Source organism: Etheostoma cragini, chromosome 16, assembly GCF_013103735.1.
Source record: "Etheostoma cragini isolate CJK2018 chromosome 16, CSU_Ecrag_1.0, whole genome shotgun sequence".
NCBI lineage: Eukaryota > Metazoa > Chordata > Actinopteri > Perciformes > Percidae > Etheostoma > Etheostoma cragini.
In genome coordinates this window covers 568,041-585,297 of record NC_048422.1, presented here as the reverse complement: position 1 = coordinate 585,297, position 17,257 = coordinate 568,041, and the positions used below count along the sequence as shown (strand labels likewise).

At 43.3% G+C, this 17,257-nt stretch overlaps 2 protein-coding genes and 1 long non-coding RNA gene across 3 annotated transcripts in view; 1 reads left to right on the top strand and 2 right to left on the bottom strand.

The window, feature by feature from the left end:
- sptlc1 (serine palmitoyltransferase, long chain base subunit 1) overlaps window positions 1–3,481 on the bottom strand; it is a 16,669-nt gene extending 13,188 nt beyond the window's left edge. Inside the window, exons 1-5 of the mRNA XM_034896600.1 lie at window positions 3,383–3,481; window positions 1,348–1,455; window positions 1,129–1,223; window positions 267–360; window positions 96–168 (exon numbers count right to left, since the gene is read on the bottom strand). Of these exons, the coding sequence (XP_034752491.1) occupies window positions 96–168; window positions 267–360; window positions 1,129–1,223; window positions 1,348–1,455; window positions 3,383–3,436 (424 nt within the window). The 5' untranslated portion in view covers window positions 3,437–3,481. The remainder of the gene's footprint in view (window positions 1–95; window positions 169–266; window positions 361–1,128; window positions 1,224–1,347; window positions 1,456–3,382) is intronic.
- The window catches only part of LOC117959448, a 22,110-nt gene that overhangs the window by 804 nt on the left and 4,049 nt on the right, over window positions 1–17,257 (top strand). The window contains exons 2-3 of the long non-coding RNA XR_004659938.1: window positions 11,097–11,106; window positions 16,418–16,422. This is a non-coding gene — a long non-coding RNA (uncharacterized LOC117959448). The remainder of the gene's footprint in view (window positions 1–11,096; window positions 11,107–16,417; window positions 16,423–17,257) is intronic.
- On the bottom strand, window positions 7,415–12,283 carry chsy3 (chondroitin sulfate synthase 3). Its single transcript, XM_034896595.1, has 3 exons — window positions 11,011–12,283; window positions 9,776–10,059; window positions 7,415–9,005 (listed from the first exon to the last, which is right to left on the bottom strand). The coding sequence occupies exons 1-3, from the start codon at window positions 11,573–11,575 to the stop codon at window positions 7,434–7,436; spliced, it is 2,421 nt and encodes an 806-aa protein (XP_034752486.1). The 5' UTR covers window positions 11,576–12,283; the 3' UTR covers window positions 7,415–7,433.

Here is a 17,257-nt window from a genome sequence, read left to right as displayed (position 1 = left end):
GCCTTCCCCCCTCTCATACCCCCTGTTCAGGCATCTCCCCCTCTCATTCCAAAACAGCAATGCAAATGTAGCCTGAAAATAGCTTTCCTTCTCACCAAAGGTTCCATAGAAGCCCCTTGGACCACACGTGCCCACGCCATATTTCTTCAGCGATGCCAAAGCTTTTTGCTGCAATGACGAGAAGAAAATGTTTTATTCAGAGTTCCACTCCAGCGCTGTAATGTAAAAAAGTACAGGCAGTGACGGGTTTGAGAATAAATACCAACCTTAACCCGCTCGTTGTCGAGGAGGCCCAGGAAGTTAAATGATGCAAAGTTAATGCACTCTTTCCCATTGATTATGATTTTGTGGCTGGGAGGTCTGAAACAGAAAACTCATCTTACTGTAACGTTCAGGGCACAAAACAGTCGAAAACTGTCACATGGATTGAAGTGAATTGTGTGCTACACATGCACAGACGTTAACTAGGTTGATGTTGGAAAGAAAAAAAAGTAACCCATGAGAACTGAAATAGTCGGATCCTTTAATTAAGTAAAAGTACTAATACCACAGTGTAAAAATACTCTGTCAGATGAATGTAGTGGAGTAAAAAGTAGAATATTTCTCGCTGAAATGTATTAGAGTAGAAGTAGAAAGTGGCTTGAAAACAAAAAACTCAAGTAAAGTACAAGTACCTCAACACTTAGACTGAAGTACAGTACTGGAGTAGATGTACTTCGTTGCATTCCACCACTGGTTTTACTCTATTTAGCTGATAAATGTCAGCCCGGTCAAATGTGTCTGGGACTGTAGTTGAACAGCTTGGCAAAAAAGTGACAATACCACTCCACTAAATGTTACTTTAAAGCTACAGTGCGTAGATCACACAGCACCCCCACCCCTCCTCCACACAGTTGCTAGTAGCCAAGGAGGAGATGGAGGATTTAAAAAAACAGTTTTTTTAATTTAGAATACAACTTTTGGTTATATCACTGTCACGTGACCCAGTTAATGTAATAACGCAAATACACAGCCACCACTGCTTTGCTTTTTGGAGGAGATCTTGTTAGTAAAAGTGTTTGTTTGTGTGTGTGTGTGTGTGTGTGCGTGTGTGTGTGTGGGAGGGAGGGGGGTGTCGGAGTGTTTTACCCTGTGACAACATCATAATTGAGGGAGGGATGGTCTTTGGATACGGGAGGAACGAGAGGCTCCGGCTGCCACTCCTCAATCAGGTCCTCCTTTTCCTGGAACAGGGAGCAATGGGACAGACACGATGAGACACCCACACACACACACACACACACACGCACACACACGCACACACACGCACACACACGGTTCCTTCTGCTGGGCCGAAGCTCAGCTTACCTTCTCGGTCAGTCTGTAGGTCTCATGCAGCTTGTAGGTCTTGGAGAACAGAAGTCTGATGATCCACAGGATGAGGATGCCCTCCAGGATCAGGTGATAGGCAGGAGCCTGAGGGAAACAGGGACACCAGGATGATTTGGGTGCCACACTTAGACCTGGGCCGGCAGGAGTTCTGACTGACGGTATGATAACCTTTAGCGAACATATCACAGTATCATAATTACAGCTTTATTATTTTGGGCGCCTGGGTAGGAAACTGGTAGAGCGTGCGCCCATATAAATATATATAGAGGTTCAGTCCTCAGTCCTCGAGAGGGATTTCTAAACTGCACGTTCTGTCCTTGAAGACTTATTAAAATTGTAGTTTGGAAGTGCTTTGTAATGAAATTGTTGAATCATATTTAGTTGCTTGTTGGCACTGATTGTGTTAAATGGGCTTATGCATCATCTAAAGACAGGGGAGATGGATGTGGACTTCAGGAAAAACTCGGCCTCCCCTTCCCTCCCATCACCCTCTATGACAACACAATTGACTCTATGGAGTCTTTCCGCTTCCTGGGATCTACCATCTTTCAAGATCTCAAGTGGGAGCTGAACATCAGCACCCTCATCAAGAAAGCTCAACAGAGGATGTACTTCCTGCGCCAGCTGAAGAAATCCAACGTGCAAAAAACAATGATGGTGTACTTCTACACAGCCGTCAGCGAGTCCATCCTCCATCACCATCTGGGACACTGCTGCCACTGCCGAGGACAAGGGCATACTGTCCTCACATGCCACTTTGCTTGTTTGAAAGCCATGATGTCTCTCTCTCATGGGTGGGCCAAAGCAGAGAAAGGAGAGGTAGCCTTGCCCCTTATGACCTCATAAGAAGAAGCTTCCAGATCCGCCCAAATGAGCTTACATTTTCTGGGTATCAGAGCAGGATACCCGGGGCTCGGTTTACACCTATCACCATTTTTAGCCACTGGGGGGGCCATAGGCAGGCTGGGGAAACTCATATTAATGTTAATAAATCTCCTAAAAGTGACATTTTCATGCTATGGGACCCTTAAGACCAACCCTATTAACTATTAATAATCTGTATCGGTCAATCCCTAATTTCAAGTGGAACACGACTAAAACCAAATGTCTTCTTTCTTTGCACTCCCCTCTCCCACAATGCACTAGATTAGGGTCATGTGGGGGCAGTAAGACGAACTGAATCTGAGGACACGTCCAGCGAACAACAACTATGCATGGTGCATTCACTTTGACAGTAGTTCCTTCAGTAAAAATGTCCAGCCTTAATAATACTTTTCTTTAACTGTTAAACTATAATGGCATATAACTTCTTGTCTTCTATAAGGCGGTCTCTGATACCTTCCACATGATCTGATTCCTGTTTTCTTATTTATTTTTTTAATCAGATGACTCAATTTTGTAGTTTTCTAATATGTGGGATATTGAATGCCTGACTCCATTTTGATAAATGGAAGTTAGACAAAGAGAGAGCACCTAGTCGTCCCTGACAGTCTAATATGTTGTAGTTTATGAATATGGCAGAATGGTGTCACTAAACCAAACTCTGTACAGTACATCACTCACGCACTACGTCAATATTGGAAGTTATGTAAAGTAATAAGTAAAGTTATGGTCTAGAAAAGTGGACTGCACAGACATAAAATACATCCTTAAATGTATTTCTGTACAAAACCAAAAGTATATAGAACTTTACTATTGACCTCGGCTTCAATCTTATAACTCGGACAGCCACTTTCATCTTATGGCTCTACTTTTGTAGCTAGCTAGCTAGCTCAGCTAGCTGCCGACGAAGCTAAGCACCGTTCACGTTTCCGCCATCTTCCTGCCTCTTCTGACTGGCTCCAGCCACGGCCACGCCTTCCCCGGGGCACGGACACTTCCTGGCTGGGAAGCTTTCACTAAGCAGCCTCTCGGACCAGAGCTAAAACATCCCCGAGTAGCTAAACATACAAGAAATGTGCGTGTTAACGCCAGGTTGTTCCCGACAGAGTTGTAAAGAGGAGACACTCACCTCATAAAACGCTTGTACCATTTCCACCAACACCCATTGCTGTCCGGACGCCATGTTTATCTTCCTTCTGCTACGTCATATGCTGCGTTCTAGTTCCACAAGAAACGGTAGGACTGAGTGTCCGTCCATGAAACACAGTCATACACTGTACTGTATATTATTAATTATTGGGCAACCCAGCCCAAATATCTAATGATAATTTCCTTTATGTAACTAAAGACATTTGTACCATAAATTGATGCAGAAAAAGTCCCCAGAATACAAGAAATGAAGCATTTGATATGCTCAAAATTTACGTTTTGCTAAAAGAATATGGACAAACATGGAAATATTGGGATTAGAAATCCCCACAATGCAAATACAAATAACATTTTAAAATACACAGCATCATTTCGATGGATATGTGACAGTTACAGCCGTGCCACACAACACCTGTCAGTGATAACCAGGGCCTCGTGTAATCTGCAGATGCACAACTCTGCAGATTTTTAACAAATTCTATTTTTTTTTTTAAACACATCCCCACCCCCAACAGAAAAACAGTCCAGCAAATTATTATCTTTTAAAAATGAAGCTTGTTTGGGTCTAGTGATGAAGCAAAAATGAAGACTTTGCCTAATGTAGAATGTGTTGATTTTTATTGTGTGCATTGTTCTTATGGCAGCTTATGGAAGCACTGAGCAAATATGTCTTTAAACATGTATTATAAACAATCAGCTGTTACCATAGCAGCCATTACGCTTGGGTAACCAAACCTTTAACTCAAGACAGATGATCCTCCCAGTGACGTCATCACAAACCTTACCTTGTGATTATGGCTTAGTATCTCATAATGACAAGAAAAATGAAGCTGGAGATAGTTTTCTCGTTATTATGAGATGCAGATATATATATCTATATATCTATATATCTATATATATATATATATATACACACTGTATATAAACGAGATGCAGCTCCACATTTTCTGCAATTAGCTTCCGTAGTACACAGAAAATGGATCTGTTCTGCTCAGCGTAACACACAATCTGCTACTTCATAGGTAAATGTTCTTAAAGATGATTACCAATATATTTAGAGATACATGTAGAGGGATATATAAGCTTTATTCTCTAATATCACGTGACGTAAAGATAGCCCCATGACCACACTCAATTGACATTTTTACTTGAATATTTGTTTCTGTTTTGCTGAAAAATTAGAAGTACTGTACAGTGACCCAGGAGTCTCAACTGCTGCTGCGCTCCTGACAGAACACGTCTGCTCAATGAACAAGAACCTTTAACAGGGGGGTCCGGGACCCCTATGGGGTCCTCAGAGCTACTGCAGGGGGGCAACCAAATTATGAATAGTTTTTTAATTTAAAAACACAATAACACAATAACTACAGGCCTACTGGCCTATAGGTAAGGTAGCCATCCCCAGATCCAGTTCATCCTAAGGACTTACTGTGACACGTTTAATATTACAACATGATTTATAAAATCACCCGGACAGTCATTTTAATAGCTTATTATTCTATGCATTTTAAAGGTATGTGTTTAGGCTTTAGACCGCTCATATTTTATTGTAGGCCCAGTTGATTATGTAACGTCATGTTTTACAATAGATGCAGAAGGGGGTCCCTGCTCTGTCTCTCTTTCAGTTAAGGGGTCCTTGGCTCAAAAAACACTGAAAACCTTTGGTGTAAAACTCAATGCAATCGTCTGGCCCCAACCTTTAACTTCTTTCACAATTTGAGATGTCGGAATTCATAAAACTATGTTTTCAAGCATCAGATTGCATTTTGGCCTGGGCCCAGCTATGCTGCCCATTTTGGTCCACACAGAAGATCTCTCGGAACAAATGAGTTAGCACTCCTGTTTTCTTTGTGTTTATAAGATGATTAGACTTAAAAAAGTGGCTTGGCAACGCCCCCTCAACATAATGACTTGCTCAAAGAATAATCCCACACACCTCGCAGTACAATGGACTGCACATGACCTACTAAGCTCATTTGGGGAGTCATATGCTTCAGGCTGGGGAGTGGTTTCCCAGTCAGCTCTAGTCGTGATGTCCGCGGTGAAACCTGGCTCGGGCGCCTGGGTAGCTCAGTTGGTAGAGCGGGCGTCCATATTTACAGGTTTATTCATCGCCGCAGCGGATCCTGGTTCGACTCCGACCTGCGGCCCTTTGCTGCAGGTCATCCCCCTCTCTCCCCTTTCATGTCTTCGGCGGTCCTATCAAAATAAAGGCGGAAAACGCCCAACAAATCATCTAAAATACTAAAAAAAATGGATCAAATTTTTTATTGAAAACATTTTTTTTAAATAAATGTGAATGTTCAAACTACACACTGAACTATAGCCATTGAAAACAGATGACCCTTCAACCAACTTTATCCCAGTTATAAACCTCCGTGGGTCTGGCCCGTCTAAACCTTGAACCAGGTAAAATTAGATTCAGGAATGTATTCTAAAGCCAGTATCATGGCATGTACCATAATACTGGTAACTACTGCGAACTGTAAACATCGTAGTTGTAACTAGACTTGGGAGTGGAAATGAGAGAAATTGCTGAACATGCTAAATAATATTAACACAGTAGCACGACAGGATCACCTAGGCAGACAAAGACCACACAGCCTCGGCTACAGGTCTGCAGGAGGGAATGTCTCAGGGGTCTCTGGGACCGCCAGGACACAGAAACTTAAACACAGAGAGATTGTGTACCGTACGACAGCTACCCACATTCCACAATCACTTCACCCATGAAGAGCAGAGGGACCGAGAACTCATTTCAGTGACCCGTGGGGATTCTGTGGCATTCTGAAACCTGCAACACTTCAACATTCTTATAAGTCGACTAGAATATATTTATAGAAATATATATATATATACACAGTAGAGACTATTTTCTTCTTTATCACACGTCCTGTGTGTTCTTTGGGTCATGTAAAGTAAAAGTCCCAACCTTGGGACCGCCCAAACCAGAATCAAGTATACATGTAAAAAACTGTTGAGTTAGTTACCCCTGACCCAAACCCTAAGGAACTGCAATAAAGTCCCAAAGCTTTATATTTGCATCATTTCCACAGTAAAAAAGAAAATTTGCTAATGCTAAAGTGAACTGTACATGTGCAATGTACCACGCAACAGCCAATTTGTATTCGAGCAATGGTTTCCCAGCCGCTGAGGACCTGGATCAGGTAGCAGACTCTTGTTGTTTTTACACTTGCTTTCATCTAAATAAGCCTACACTCGGTCCTGTTCATGGACTACTTCCTCTGGATCCCATTGAGGTTAGGTCCACCTGCATTCAGGTCAGTTTGGAACTGGGTTGGTTATATCTAGGGCTGCGCAATTAATCGCAATTTTATCAAAATAGGGACTAGTGCAATATTTGTTAAAGACACAATGTGGGTCAAACCAATCTGAATGAAGTATTGTGGCGCTGCAGACACGTCCCGGGCTCCAAGTCCTATCCTACACACTAAAGGAAAACCTCTTGTTTGGTACAGATGCTCGCAAAAAAAATAAAAAAATAGTCAATGATAATGAGAATAATCAGTCCTTCCAGAAAAATGTGATGTATGTGAGCTTTTTTGTGATTGTTGCAAGTAAGACCCCTTGATAATGCGGCTTGTTTTCTTAAAAAATGAAATGGAATAAGAGGGCTATTTATGCAATTTTATGCAATAAAATTGTAGGAACTTGTAAAAACTGTGGTATGATGAAGAAGAGACTGTGTTTGTCTTGTTGCATTATTATGTCACTTCATAACATTCCCATGGCAACAGGGGAAAATGGCTATTCTTGTGTAAAGTAAACTAACTTTTTTCATTTCTGCTAAGATATTTGTGACTTTTTTACTGTGAAAATGTGGGGATTATGAAATCATGCAAATCCTGCATGATTTTGCGCAGAAATCTGCAATTTATGCAGCGTATTTGAAAAAATGCACCCCTGGGATTCATATGCAGACTTTGGCTGATTATGCATTGAATGAGACCAACATGATCATCATCAGGAGTCCAGGAGGAGTCCAGGAGGAGTCCAGGAGGGCTGGGATGTCAGGATGAAGTCCTGTTATACCCGGTCTCGATGTGTTTCTCCAGCCACAGCTCTGCTAACTGCATCGTCGATGCGAACGTACTCGCTCTGGAGCCCAGGCACATCTTGTGTTGCTTCTGCTCCAGACTTGTGTTGCAGTGGACGGGATGATAAATGTGGACAATGCCCGGTTCTTGGCTGCGTAACACTTTCAAACCTGAATGAATCACTTTTGTGAACAGGTCCACGTCTTCCAGTCCCCAGCCTAAGATCGAGGTGTCAAACCCTCCAGCTTTGAGTAAATCACTCTTGAAAACACAGGCGATTCCAAATCCATAGTCTCGCCAGAAGCCACTTTTCTTGGTTAGCACAAACTTGTTTTCTCTCGGGGCCTTCTCCGAATACACTATCTTGGGGTTGTACTGACTAAAGACAACAGGAAAATAGACTTGTCTCCCTTGGACAGCATTGTCTCTACAGCGTTGTAAGGCGTCGCCACTAAAGATAAGATCAACATCGCAGAAGAAGAGTAGAGAGTCATTATGAAGCTGTGAGGAGGCCAGCTCAAGAGCCAGTCCTCGGGAAAAGTTGCCTGTCATGGGGATTATGGACAGGTCAGCTTTGGGATACTTCCTGTAGAAGTCTTTGACTAACTGGATGTGTCTTCCTCTGCTCTGATTGCTCTCGTTGTCCACCAGAACGATGGAGAGCTTAACGTTTTGTTTGGGTATCAAACACACTTTTTCAAAGTTCTCCATGAAGCGGACGAAGGTGTCATAGCGACCAGATAACGGGACAAGGATGTTGACCTTCCTCTGGCTTTGCTCCCACATGTCCCTGTTTGATTCTTGGACCTGGAAAGGGGACAAGAACTTCAGAGAGTTGGACAAGAAAGACAGGGATTGGGATTCAGAGTTGATGGCAGCCACGAGCTCAGCCACGTCTAGCTCGTCGGTTTCAGTAAAGAAGGGGCGGCTGAAGGACTGCTGAAGGTAAGCGTGGCGCCTCACAGGCACCGTTATCTTGCGTCCCTTATGTTTCTTGTACAGAAGCAGTAAGTCTATGATGTATTCGGCGCCATGCATTGGATCCACCCTGTAGTAGCCATACTGGATCTCTTTAAAGTCAATGACACGGCCACGTGTTTTCGAATTCTCGTTAATCATTTCCATGACCTGGAGTATAATGCCTTCTAGCGCGGTCCGAAGCGAGTTCCCGAGGCTTTGCCGGGCTACCTTGTTCTCAGCAGCAGAATAAACATGGCGGCCAGTCAGGAAATCCCATTCAATGACATCATGCCTCTCATTGGGCTTATAGCGCATGTAGGAAGGTGGGGACCCCAGCTGTTGGTCCTCCCACTGTACCTCTGTGTCGCTAAGGGAACTCATCATCAGGCCTTGGCGGTGGAGCAGGATGCTGCGGTAACAGAGCCTGGAGATCTCGCGGCCCAGCATGAAGCTGTGCAGCCGGTACTGGTAGGCGGGCTTTTTGTTGGGGTGAAGCGTGATGGCGTTGTGGATCTTGCTGCTGTGAAGTTCTTCAATGAAACCCTTCTTGTTGTGTTCATAGTTCTCATAGAAGAGCTGCTGCATCTGTGGAAAGAGTTGGAACACCATGATGAGAGCGCCCTAGTACAGGCACAAACAACACTCTACTTTACTAACAAGACCAACTGTGCATGTCTTGGAGGGTGATAGCAAAGTAGGGCTGCATGACGTGAGGAAAATATGCGCTAATGTTGAAGATCTTGATAAGGATATATTTGTGATTAATAAACAGAAGTGAAAGGGTACTGATTTCTGCTGCTTTCACGATTCTGCTAAAATACAACAAACTGCTTGTTGAATTTAAAACTCATGAAAGGAAATCATTTCGGTTTATATTGTGATAATGAAGTTTAGAACTAAATTGTTGCCAAAAGAAATAAGTCCTTTCAGGGGCCGTGGTAGTGGAGTTTAGACAGAAGAAGTAAGCAGCATGCAGCCATGACAGTAAAGTTTAGGCACCAAAACAACCCGTTAAGTTTAGGAAAAAGAATGTGGTCTGGATTAAAACACTACCGAGGAACGAACAAAAGGGAACTCCGTTCTCCGGTTTGAAAGCGCTGTGTTTCATGTTGACACTACCTTGTGCTATTTCATCCTGAGATTATTTTCCATCGGATGTTTAAGTTGGTAAAAAAGTGTTTTGGCACGGCTGGCCGAGTGGTTCCATATCCCTGGTGTTAAAAGGGTTTAATGCTTGCATGTTTTGCGGGACATGATGAAACATTTCCACCTCTGCTTTCTTCCCAAATCCCCCCACTGTCACTGGATATGATATTCAGGGAGCCTGAAGTAACAGAAAGCGTGTAAGCTCATACCTCATACGACCACACGCACTGTGTTCCTCCAAAGCGCCGCACACAGCGGCCCACTTCCACGTCCTCATGGGTGGTGTACATCTCCCTGAGACAGGTGTTGATGTGAGGGACCATCCTGCGTAGAACCTCTCTGCTGAAGATCATCCCCGGGCCTCCCATGCAGAAGTTCTCTCCGGGCTCCAGGGCCAGCCTGCCCAGCTCCTCGGCCATGCCCAGGCCGGTCTGGCCCAGGTAAAGAGGCTTGCTGCTGTTCAGCGAGCGCAGGAACAACTCCAGCTTCTCACCTGGCAGAGGGGCAAGAGGTAGAAAATAGGCTTTTTAATAATAATAATATCACAGTGGCTCAGTGGTTTGCATTTTTCCTCACAGCAAATAGGTAGAGCAGAGATCATCCCCAGTCCGGGTACATTGTCGCCATGGGTTTTCTCTGGTTTTCCTTCTCCTCCTCCTTATCACAAAACGTGTCCTTTTTTTTTATCAACTTATCAAATGCATTACTGAAAAAACGTTGCACATCTGTGACATAAGAGGTGCTTCATTTAGGGGCGAGTAGGTCAAAAGTTGCACACGGTCTACCTTGCAAAGATCCATTTAATAGGTGGCAACGTTTGGGTTCTAGACCTTCATCAGGAAAATGGTATTACAAACTGAGGAGCCATCTTTTATAAGGCCAGTCACATTCTTACATCAAATCAGGTATAAAGACACAACACATGTCCCCAAACGTTGCAGGTAGAGCTGGGTAACATATGGATATAGATATCGTCTGAAATGTTGGATATCGTACTATCGTGATATGAAACAAGGGTTGTCTTTTGCTGGATGTAAAGGCTGTGCAACAAAGCCCTTTATCCCCCTTATAGCCACTGTGTTATATATGTGACAACAGCAACACATTATCAACTCATGAATATAAATTTGGACTATGGCAACCATAGAGTAGGAGAACTGTTGGCAGATGGTGTTAGAGTACTTACGAAATGATGCTGATGTTGAAATGTTTAAATATTGCTCTGTTAAATTCAGATGTAACTGAAAACAAACAAAAATAAGTCCAATAAATCTTGTTTTTCACATTAACACACCTAAAAAGTGCATGTTGTATATTAAATGTCATTATGTCATTTCTGTTGGCGGTGTACCGTACCTCCCTCACACATACACAGACACACGCGCGCGCACACACGTACGCACGCACGCGCTTGACCCCTCATATTTCCTCCCAGGATAATCACCTCGTATGTAAACATCATCATCTGCCCGCATGAACCACTCGTACTTATCCAGGTAGTGGTCGTGGATGTACTTCAGCATCATGAAGGACTTCTTCTGTGGGGGGTACGAGTCGTCCACACCTGCCAGCGACACCACCGGGACGGGGACTGGCACGAGGACGGCGCCAGTCCCCGCGCTCGAGAAGAACTCCACCTTCCCGGGTATGGAGCTCGCCCAGGTCTGGTACGCAGCCACGGCGCGAGACCGCACATATTTCTTCGCGGTCATCACGCCGACATAGAGGAAATGCGTTGGTCTGCTTACGGGTTCCCCGGTCTCTCCGCTACTGTTCCCCGTACCGAACACCCCGTCCTCCTGGCTCAACACCCGGTCTTTGGTATCCGCGGTGTTCCCGAGGACGGCAGGACCTTTCCCGACGGAGGCGGCACTGTTGTACAGACACAAGGGAGGCTTTTTCCCTTTACCTTCCAGAACCTGAGGTATAAACAGCCAAGAGGACGCGGTGAAGCCGAGAAAGACGCCGAAAAGCACGGTGCTCCACGGTCTCCTTGACTTCACGGCCATAGCTGCTTCACGTTCCCCTTCGGAGAGTTGAGCTCTGCGGTGAACCAAGTTAACGTATGAATGCTACCGTTGTCTGTCTGGGGAGGTGCTGACGTGTATCCATCCAGCATCTCCTACCTGATGAGGAAAACACGCTTCCCCCCTCAGATACATATCTCCGCTAGGAAATGCTAGCTCCTGGGGCTAAACAACATGCCTGTCAGAGTAGTCAGCCCCATCCTCAACGCTCGCACGTCCCATTTTAAACTGAGCCTTTAAACCGCACCACTCTACTGGCTTTCCATTAACCACCATAATGCTAGCCTATAGCTAGCTGCTACCACACTGTAATCTTTAGTCCAATAAAATCACAAACACGGTGTTCTCGGCGGTCTGACAGCATCCGAGTGCTCCATGTAGCCCACTTTAACCCGCTCCTGTCCCATATAGGCCTAGGTTTAGACGGCTAGCCTGTTCTTAATGTCAACTTTCCAGCGGTTTGGTCATTTCTCTCCGTGTCAGCCTGCGTTCCGTTATCGAGAACAAGATCACTTCCAGTCGGCGTTTTCTTTCTTCAGAGTAAAAGCGTCGAATCTCTTTATCTACAGGAGTTAAGAACTGAAACCTTGATGTTCACTAAAGCCAACTATTTAAAACCAAATGGCAATATAAAATAAGTACACGACTTGCAATAATAGGAGTTCTAATTTCATAATAACCTCACAGCAGGTCACAATTGCTTTTACTTTGAAGGGTCATTTTCCACCAGCAACGCTTCCGATCAAAAAGAATGGCTGTGTGCGTGTGTGTTTTTAACAGAATATACACTTCCTCTTATTATTTATTTATCTCTTTATTCACTTACCTATGTATTTATTTCTGCATCCGGCAGGAACAAATCCGGCCGATTCTTTCACATTAAAGGCATGTTTCCCGTCAAGCTATATATATTCTGTATAAAATGATCTAGCATGGAACTTCCGCTCAAAGAGAAGACAGGTACTGATTGTTTGCAAGAGGTTTGGTAGTTCCTTTCCAATGTTAGACAGAAAAAACACAAGACTGCAAACATTGTCAAGATAACAACTTCCTTTGAGCTGCTCATTGAATAGAAAGACCAATACAAGGATTATTTAGTCCCCTATAAAAAATATTAGATTTAAAAGATGGTGGGGAGGTAATTTGGATTTCATTGTTTCTGCAGTTCATCTGGGATGAGTTGCAGATCACGGTTCTACCAGCAGGGGGCAGCAGAGTCAACGTAGTGACCCCCCCCCCCCGGTCTGTGTCGCACAGCTGGGACGCTGTCCAGGCCAAAATGTTAGTCCTGTTTATGTATTATATTCATTATATAAATTATATAAATATATTAGGTTAGTCTTTTGACTAAGTTGATGGAGTTTTAACTGCTGTGACATCATTTGTGGAAAAAACTATATATATATATTTCTTCTGTACCAGTGTTATGTGTTCCTTTTGCTGTAACGCAGTATTACAACCCATCATTACGTCACCTTGTCAGTAACGTGAGTTCCGATTTGATGGTGGAGATGACTGCAGAGACACAGACATTAGCGAGATGGATATTATTGTCAGGAGTTATTACGCTGCGTTGAAGCGATATTTTCACCACACATTGTAGGCTACTATGCAAATAAACATGATTTGGGTTTGATTTGAGATTTGCTGGAAATATTGTTCAGACCTATCTTCATGTCCAAGGAGTCAAGCTTGAGATCCAGAAAGGAGGTCATTCAGTTTTATTTTGTTTTTTTTAGCTTTTTAGTCATCGGCATCCTCATTGAACTGTATAATAAATTGTAATTGAAATTCTATTAACTTAGTAACATTTACAACTGGATCGTGTACACATCTGTCTTCTTTATTAACACAACATACATATTTGGCTTATTAAAAGGGGAAATGCTTAAGGTTCCCGTAACCTGTCAACCCAAGGATGTTCTTATAACAGCTTCTAACTAATCCAAAGGCCTACACAATGATTCTTGGATTATAAACAGAGTCATTAAACTATAAATCAGATATGTGTGTCGGGAAGTATTTCCACACTGTGGTAAGCAATAAACACTTCTGAATTCATGTACTCAGTTACATTCCCCAACTGTAAATATTTGATCTCGCGTAGTCCTACATGAATTAAAATGGGCGATATGTTATTGAGTGAATGACTGCTCCATGCCACTAACATCTGAGGGAAAGCTGGTGGGCTGCGCCGTGATTGGCGGAGAGGCCGCTGACGTCACGCAGCGGTGTTCGGAGGAGAAGTAAAGTTTGGATGTGTGTCGATGAGACGCGGAGTGAACGCAGCGAGACAGGGCGCGCTAAATGTCTTCTGGGGACAGTTCTCATTAATAACAACTGGATATATATATATATATACATATATATCACCATCTGCAACAAAGGAGGGACCCATGAGCCAAGGGGGGCCATTATTCTCTCACAGATAAGGTAAACCTTTCTCTATATGGTTACTGTCGAACCGTAGACCAGCCGGGGTCCGGTCTGTGTGTAGGCTACGCTCAGGTTCAACTGCATGTCATGGTGTTGTGTTGAAGGTCAGGATGGGCATGAATATATGCTGTGATGATGTATTAAAGCTGAAGATGGTTGTATTGAAGCTGAGGACAGCATGAATACACTCAGACCTGCTGTCTGCTGGGTTTGGACCTCCTCAGTCTGCCAGCACAAGTCACAATGAAAAACTTTTAGTACCACAAGAAGAACAACACTTATGTGGAATGTGCCTTGGTGAAAGGTACACACACACATATATGTATATCTTATACACTGTCACGAGTACATTTAACATTAGAATGAAGGATATTTATTGCATTATAGGCTAAAAACTTAGTGCAGGACTCTAACATTGTCTGGAAGGCTACCATACCCAATGATTACAGTTTGTTTCATTATTGCTATATTATAGCCATGTATTGATGAGCAGCTGGATATGGAACACATTGGATCATATTCTTGTTTACATGTACTTACCGCTTTTCAACAAAACCCAAAAGGAGAAATCCAACGGGACAGTACCCTGCTCCAGAGGGGTTTGACAGTGTGATGGTACTACTTTTACTCAAAGGAAGAATAAAGTACTTCAGCCACCACTGTCCAAAAGCAGTACAATGTACACAGTAAATACTCCACATGTCAGGAATAACCTTCTGGTTGGAAAACATTGATTTTCTTTTCTTTTTGGATGAAAAAAGAAAATATGACACCTAGAGCTAGAGAATATGAGTAGGCCTATCCCTCAAAGAGTCTTATTCTTTCAGTCTTGTTAGTGTCCCGATGGAAGGCCTATGGACATCCTTCTACAATTGACAGTTGTGGCAGATTTGTTTGATAAATTGTATTAATTGTAGCAATACATAATCACCAAGGGGGTAAGCCTGTCCTCTCTAAGCGTGGCTCCCATGGCGCCATGGCTGCAGTTAGCATCCCATTCACACACGGTGCTGCAGAGTGTGGCACCTTCATGCAATCTGTGAGCAAATTATAATATACAGTATATATATATATATATATATATATATATAAATACACATGCAAGGGCGATCCTAGGATGAGACCTTTAGGGGGGCTCAGCCCCTAAATAGAATGTGACTCTTGCTAAATCAGTAATTCATTAGCCGATAATCTCTAGGCTAGCTACTGAACAACGTCAGCTAGTGTTTTGGATCTAACCCTTACACTTTATAAGTCTCAGTAATAAAGACCAATTTGACATTCAGACATTTCTGTTTGGGTTCTAATGTGCTCCATGAAATGAGCGATTTCTTCTCTGGGGACTACCCACGTTAAACTGCACAGCCGTCTCCTGCTCTCTGTCTGATACATACAGTCCATACGTAAATACAGTACACAGACACAGATTGTTGCATCACTCTGCATGGACAGCAGGCTCATGTTGCATGCAGAGACTGGCATTAGCCAACAAAATTGCACGCTGCCCGTTGTACAACACATCATAACAGTCGTCATAATATGTGGCTTGCAGCATGTACAACTCTTCAAAATGCACCACCTGTTCTTGTTAAAGTAGTTGGGGGCTCACCGGATAAAGACCGAACTAATAGTTCCAGAGAGACTTTAATGGGTCTAATAACTGGCACCTGCCGAGACACACACACACACACACACACACACACACACACAGGAGTGTTGTGATGAGGCCTCTGGTGAGTCCCGCCCGTCCAACAGGCAGGTCAGCAGTGTGGCCTACACACACCAACCATGGCAGTTAGACTAAACCTATGTAGTGAAAGTGACAAAGATCTCTGTATGATGACGTGAATTAACATCAGAATCAGCTATGGAATTAAGTGATGATGTGGAGGTAGAATTTGCATGGATGTACAGTCCCATGCACTGTAAAAAGTGCTCACTTGCACCAACTTAAAATAAGTTGAAGTCTCATGAGAAAAATAGAAAGACACCAAAACTCTTGGAGATTCGATAAATAATTAGGATAACTAGGATGTAGAGGAAAATCCAGAGAGTTAAAGCAGTTACAAGTAGAAGTTTGGCGTTTCCAAATCCAATCTAATCTAAAATGACACAAGTGAGTTGATTCAAGGAAGTGCTGTAATTTGTTCCAGGAGTCAGGCGCACCAACACTGAAAACAGTTTTTCCAAGTTGAGACAGAGCTCGTGGAACATGAAGTAAAAGCCAGTCAGCAGAGGGGCTCTGATACAGAATGACAAAGAAGGTAGTAGGGTAGTGTCGTAGTCTTCCATAAAGGCCCTTATAGAGAAGAAGATAGCAGGGAGCATCACGTCTCTCCACCCAACCCGGTCATATGAAATCCAAGGATGAGTACCACAGAGTGATAGACTGGGTCCAGAGATTTAAGAGTGTTTGTTAAATCCTCTTTATTTGAATAATGTCTGTTGGAATTCAGCTGTTACCCTGAGTCTGATGACTTGCAATGTTGCTGTGCATGCTGTGGGATGACACACACTTTGGTGTGTTTCCCCAGTGAAAGGGAGCGAGGGAAAGTCCGCTCACACTGCCTGAGATCCACAGCTGACTGTGTGAGATGAAAGCCAAAACACAGCATGGCCAACACAATCACACAATACTCTGGCTACATGAGGAGTGTGCAGAACAGCTTTCATCCAGCCAGGGAGCTTGTTTTTCATTGGGACGGTTTCTGTTACGTCCTCAGTGAGACGGTCCCGTTAGTACATCCTGGGCAGAGTAACACTATGTGGTCAGAGGTGCATACAATAATCAGTGTAAGCTGTACTTTGTCAGGCTTGCTGAACACCCATTAGCGTCAGCTGTAGCCTGATCTCGCCAGCTTCAGCTGTTGTTTGGTCAGGCACGGGGGGGGGGGCTGCTTCTGCCCTATTCTTCTCTAGAGACCCTCAGACAAAGTCGTAAAATGGCACAGTATGCTGAAATTGAGATTACATTTTTTTTTAAATTCCCATTATAAAAAAATTATTGGACCTGACGGTAATGTGAACTGCTTTTTTTAGTAAAGCTTCATTGTATGCCTGTAACAATTAATCTAATTAGACTTTAGACTTTTTAATCTAAAGTCTAATTGTAGTTTCTTTGTTTTGTTGCATAATCCCTTCTTTGGATGGGTTTATATAGACCTTAGTGGTCCCTAATACTGTATCTGAAGTCTCTTTATATAGACCTTAGTGGTCCCCTAATACTGT

What these genes read in the sequence shown, in the direction of transcription:
- chsy3 (XM_034896595.1), bottom strand. Translation starts at nt 11,575, where the DNA reads ATGGCCGTGAAGTCAAGGAGACCGTGGAGCACCGTGCTTTTCGGCGTC. An exon ending in TGATGATGTTTACATACGAG is followed by an intron (nt 10,060 to 11,010) that starts GTGATTATCCTG and finishes CCCCTCTGCCAG; the next exon opens with GTGAGAAGCTGGAGTTGTTC. An exon ending in AGTGCGTGTGGTCGTATGAG is followed by an intron (nt 9,006 to 9,775) that starts GTATGAGCTTAC and finishes CTCTTTCCACAG; the next exon opens with ATGCAGCAGCTCTTCTATGA.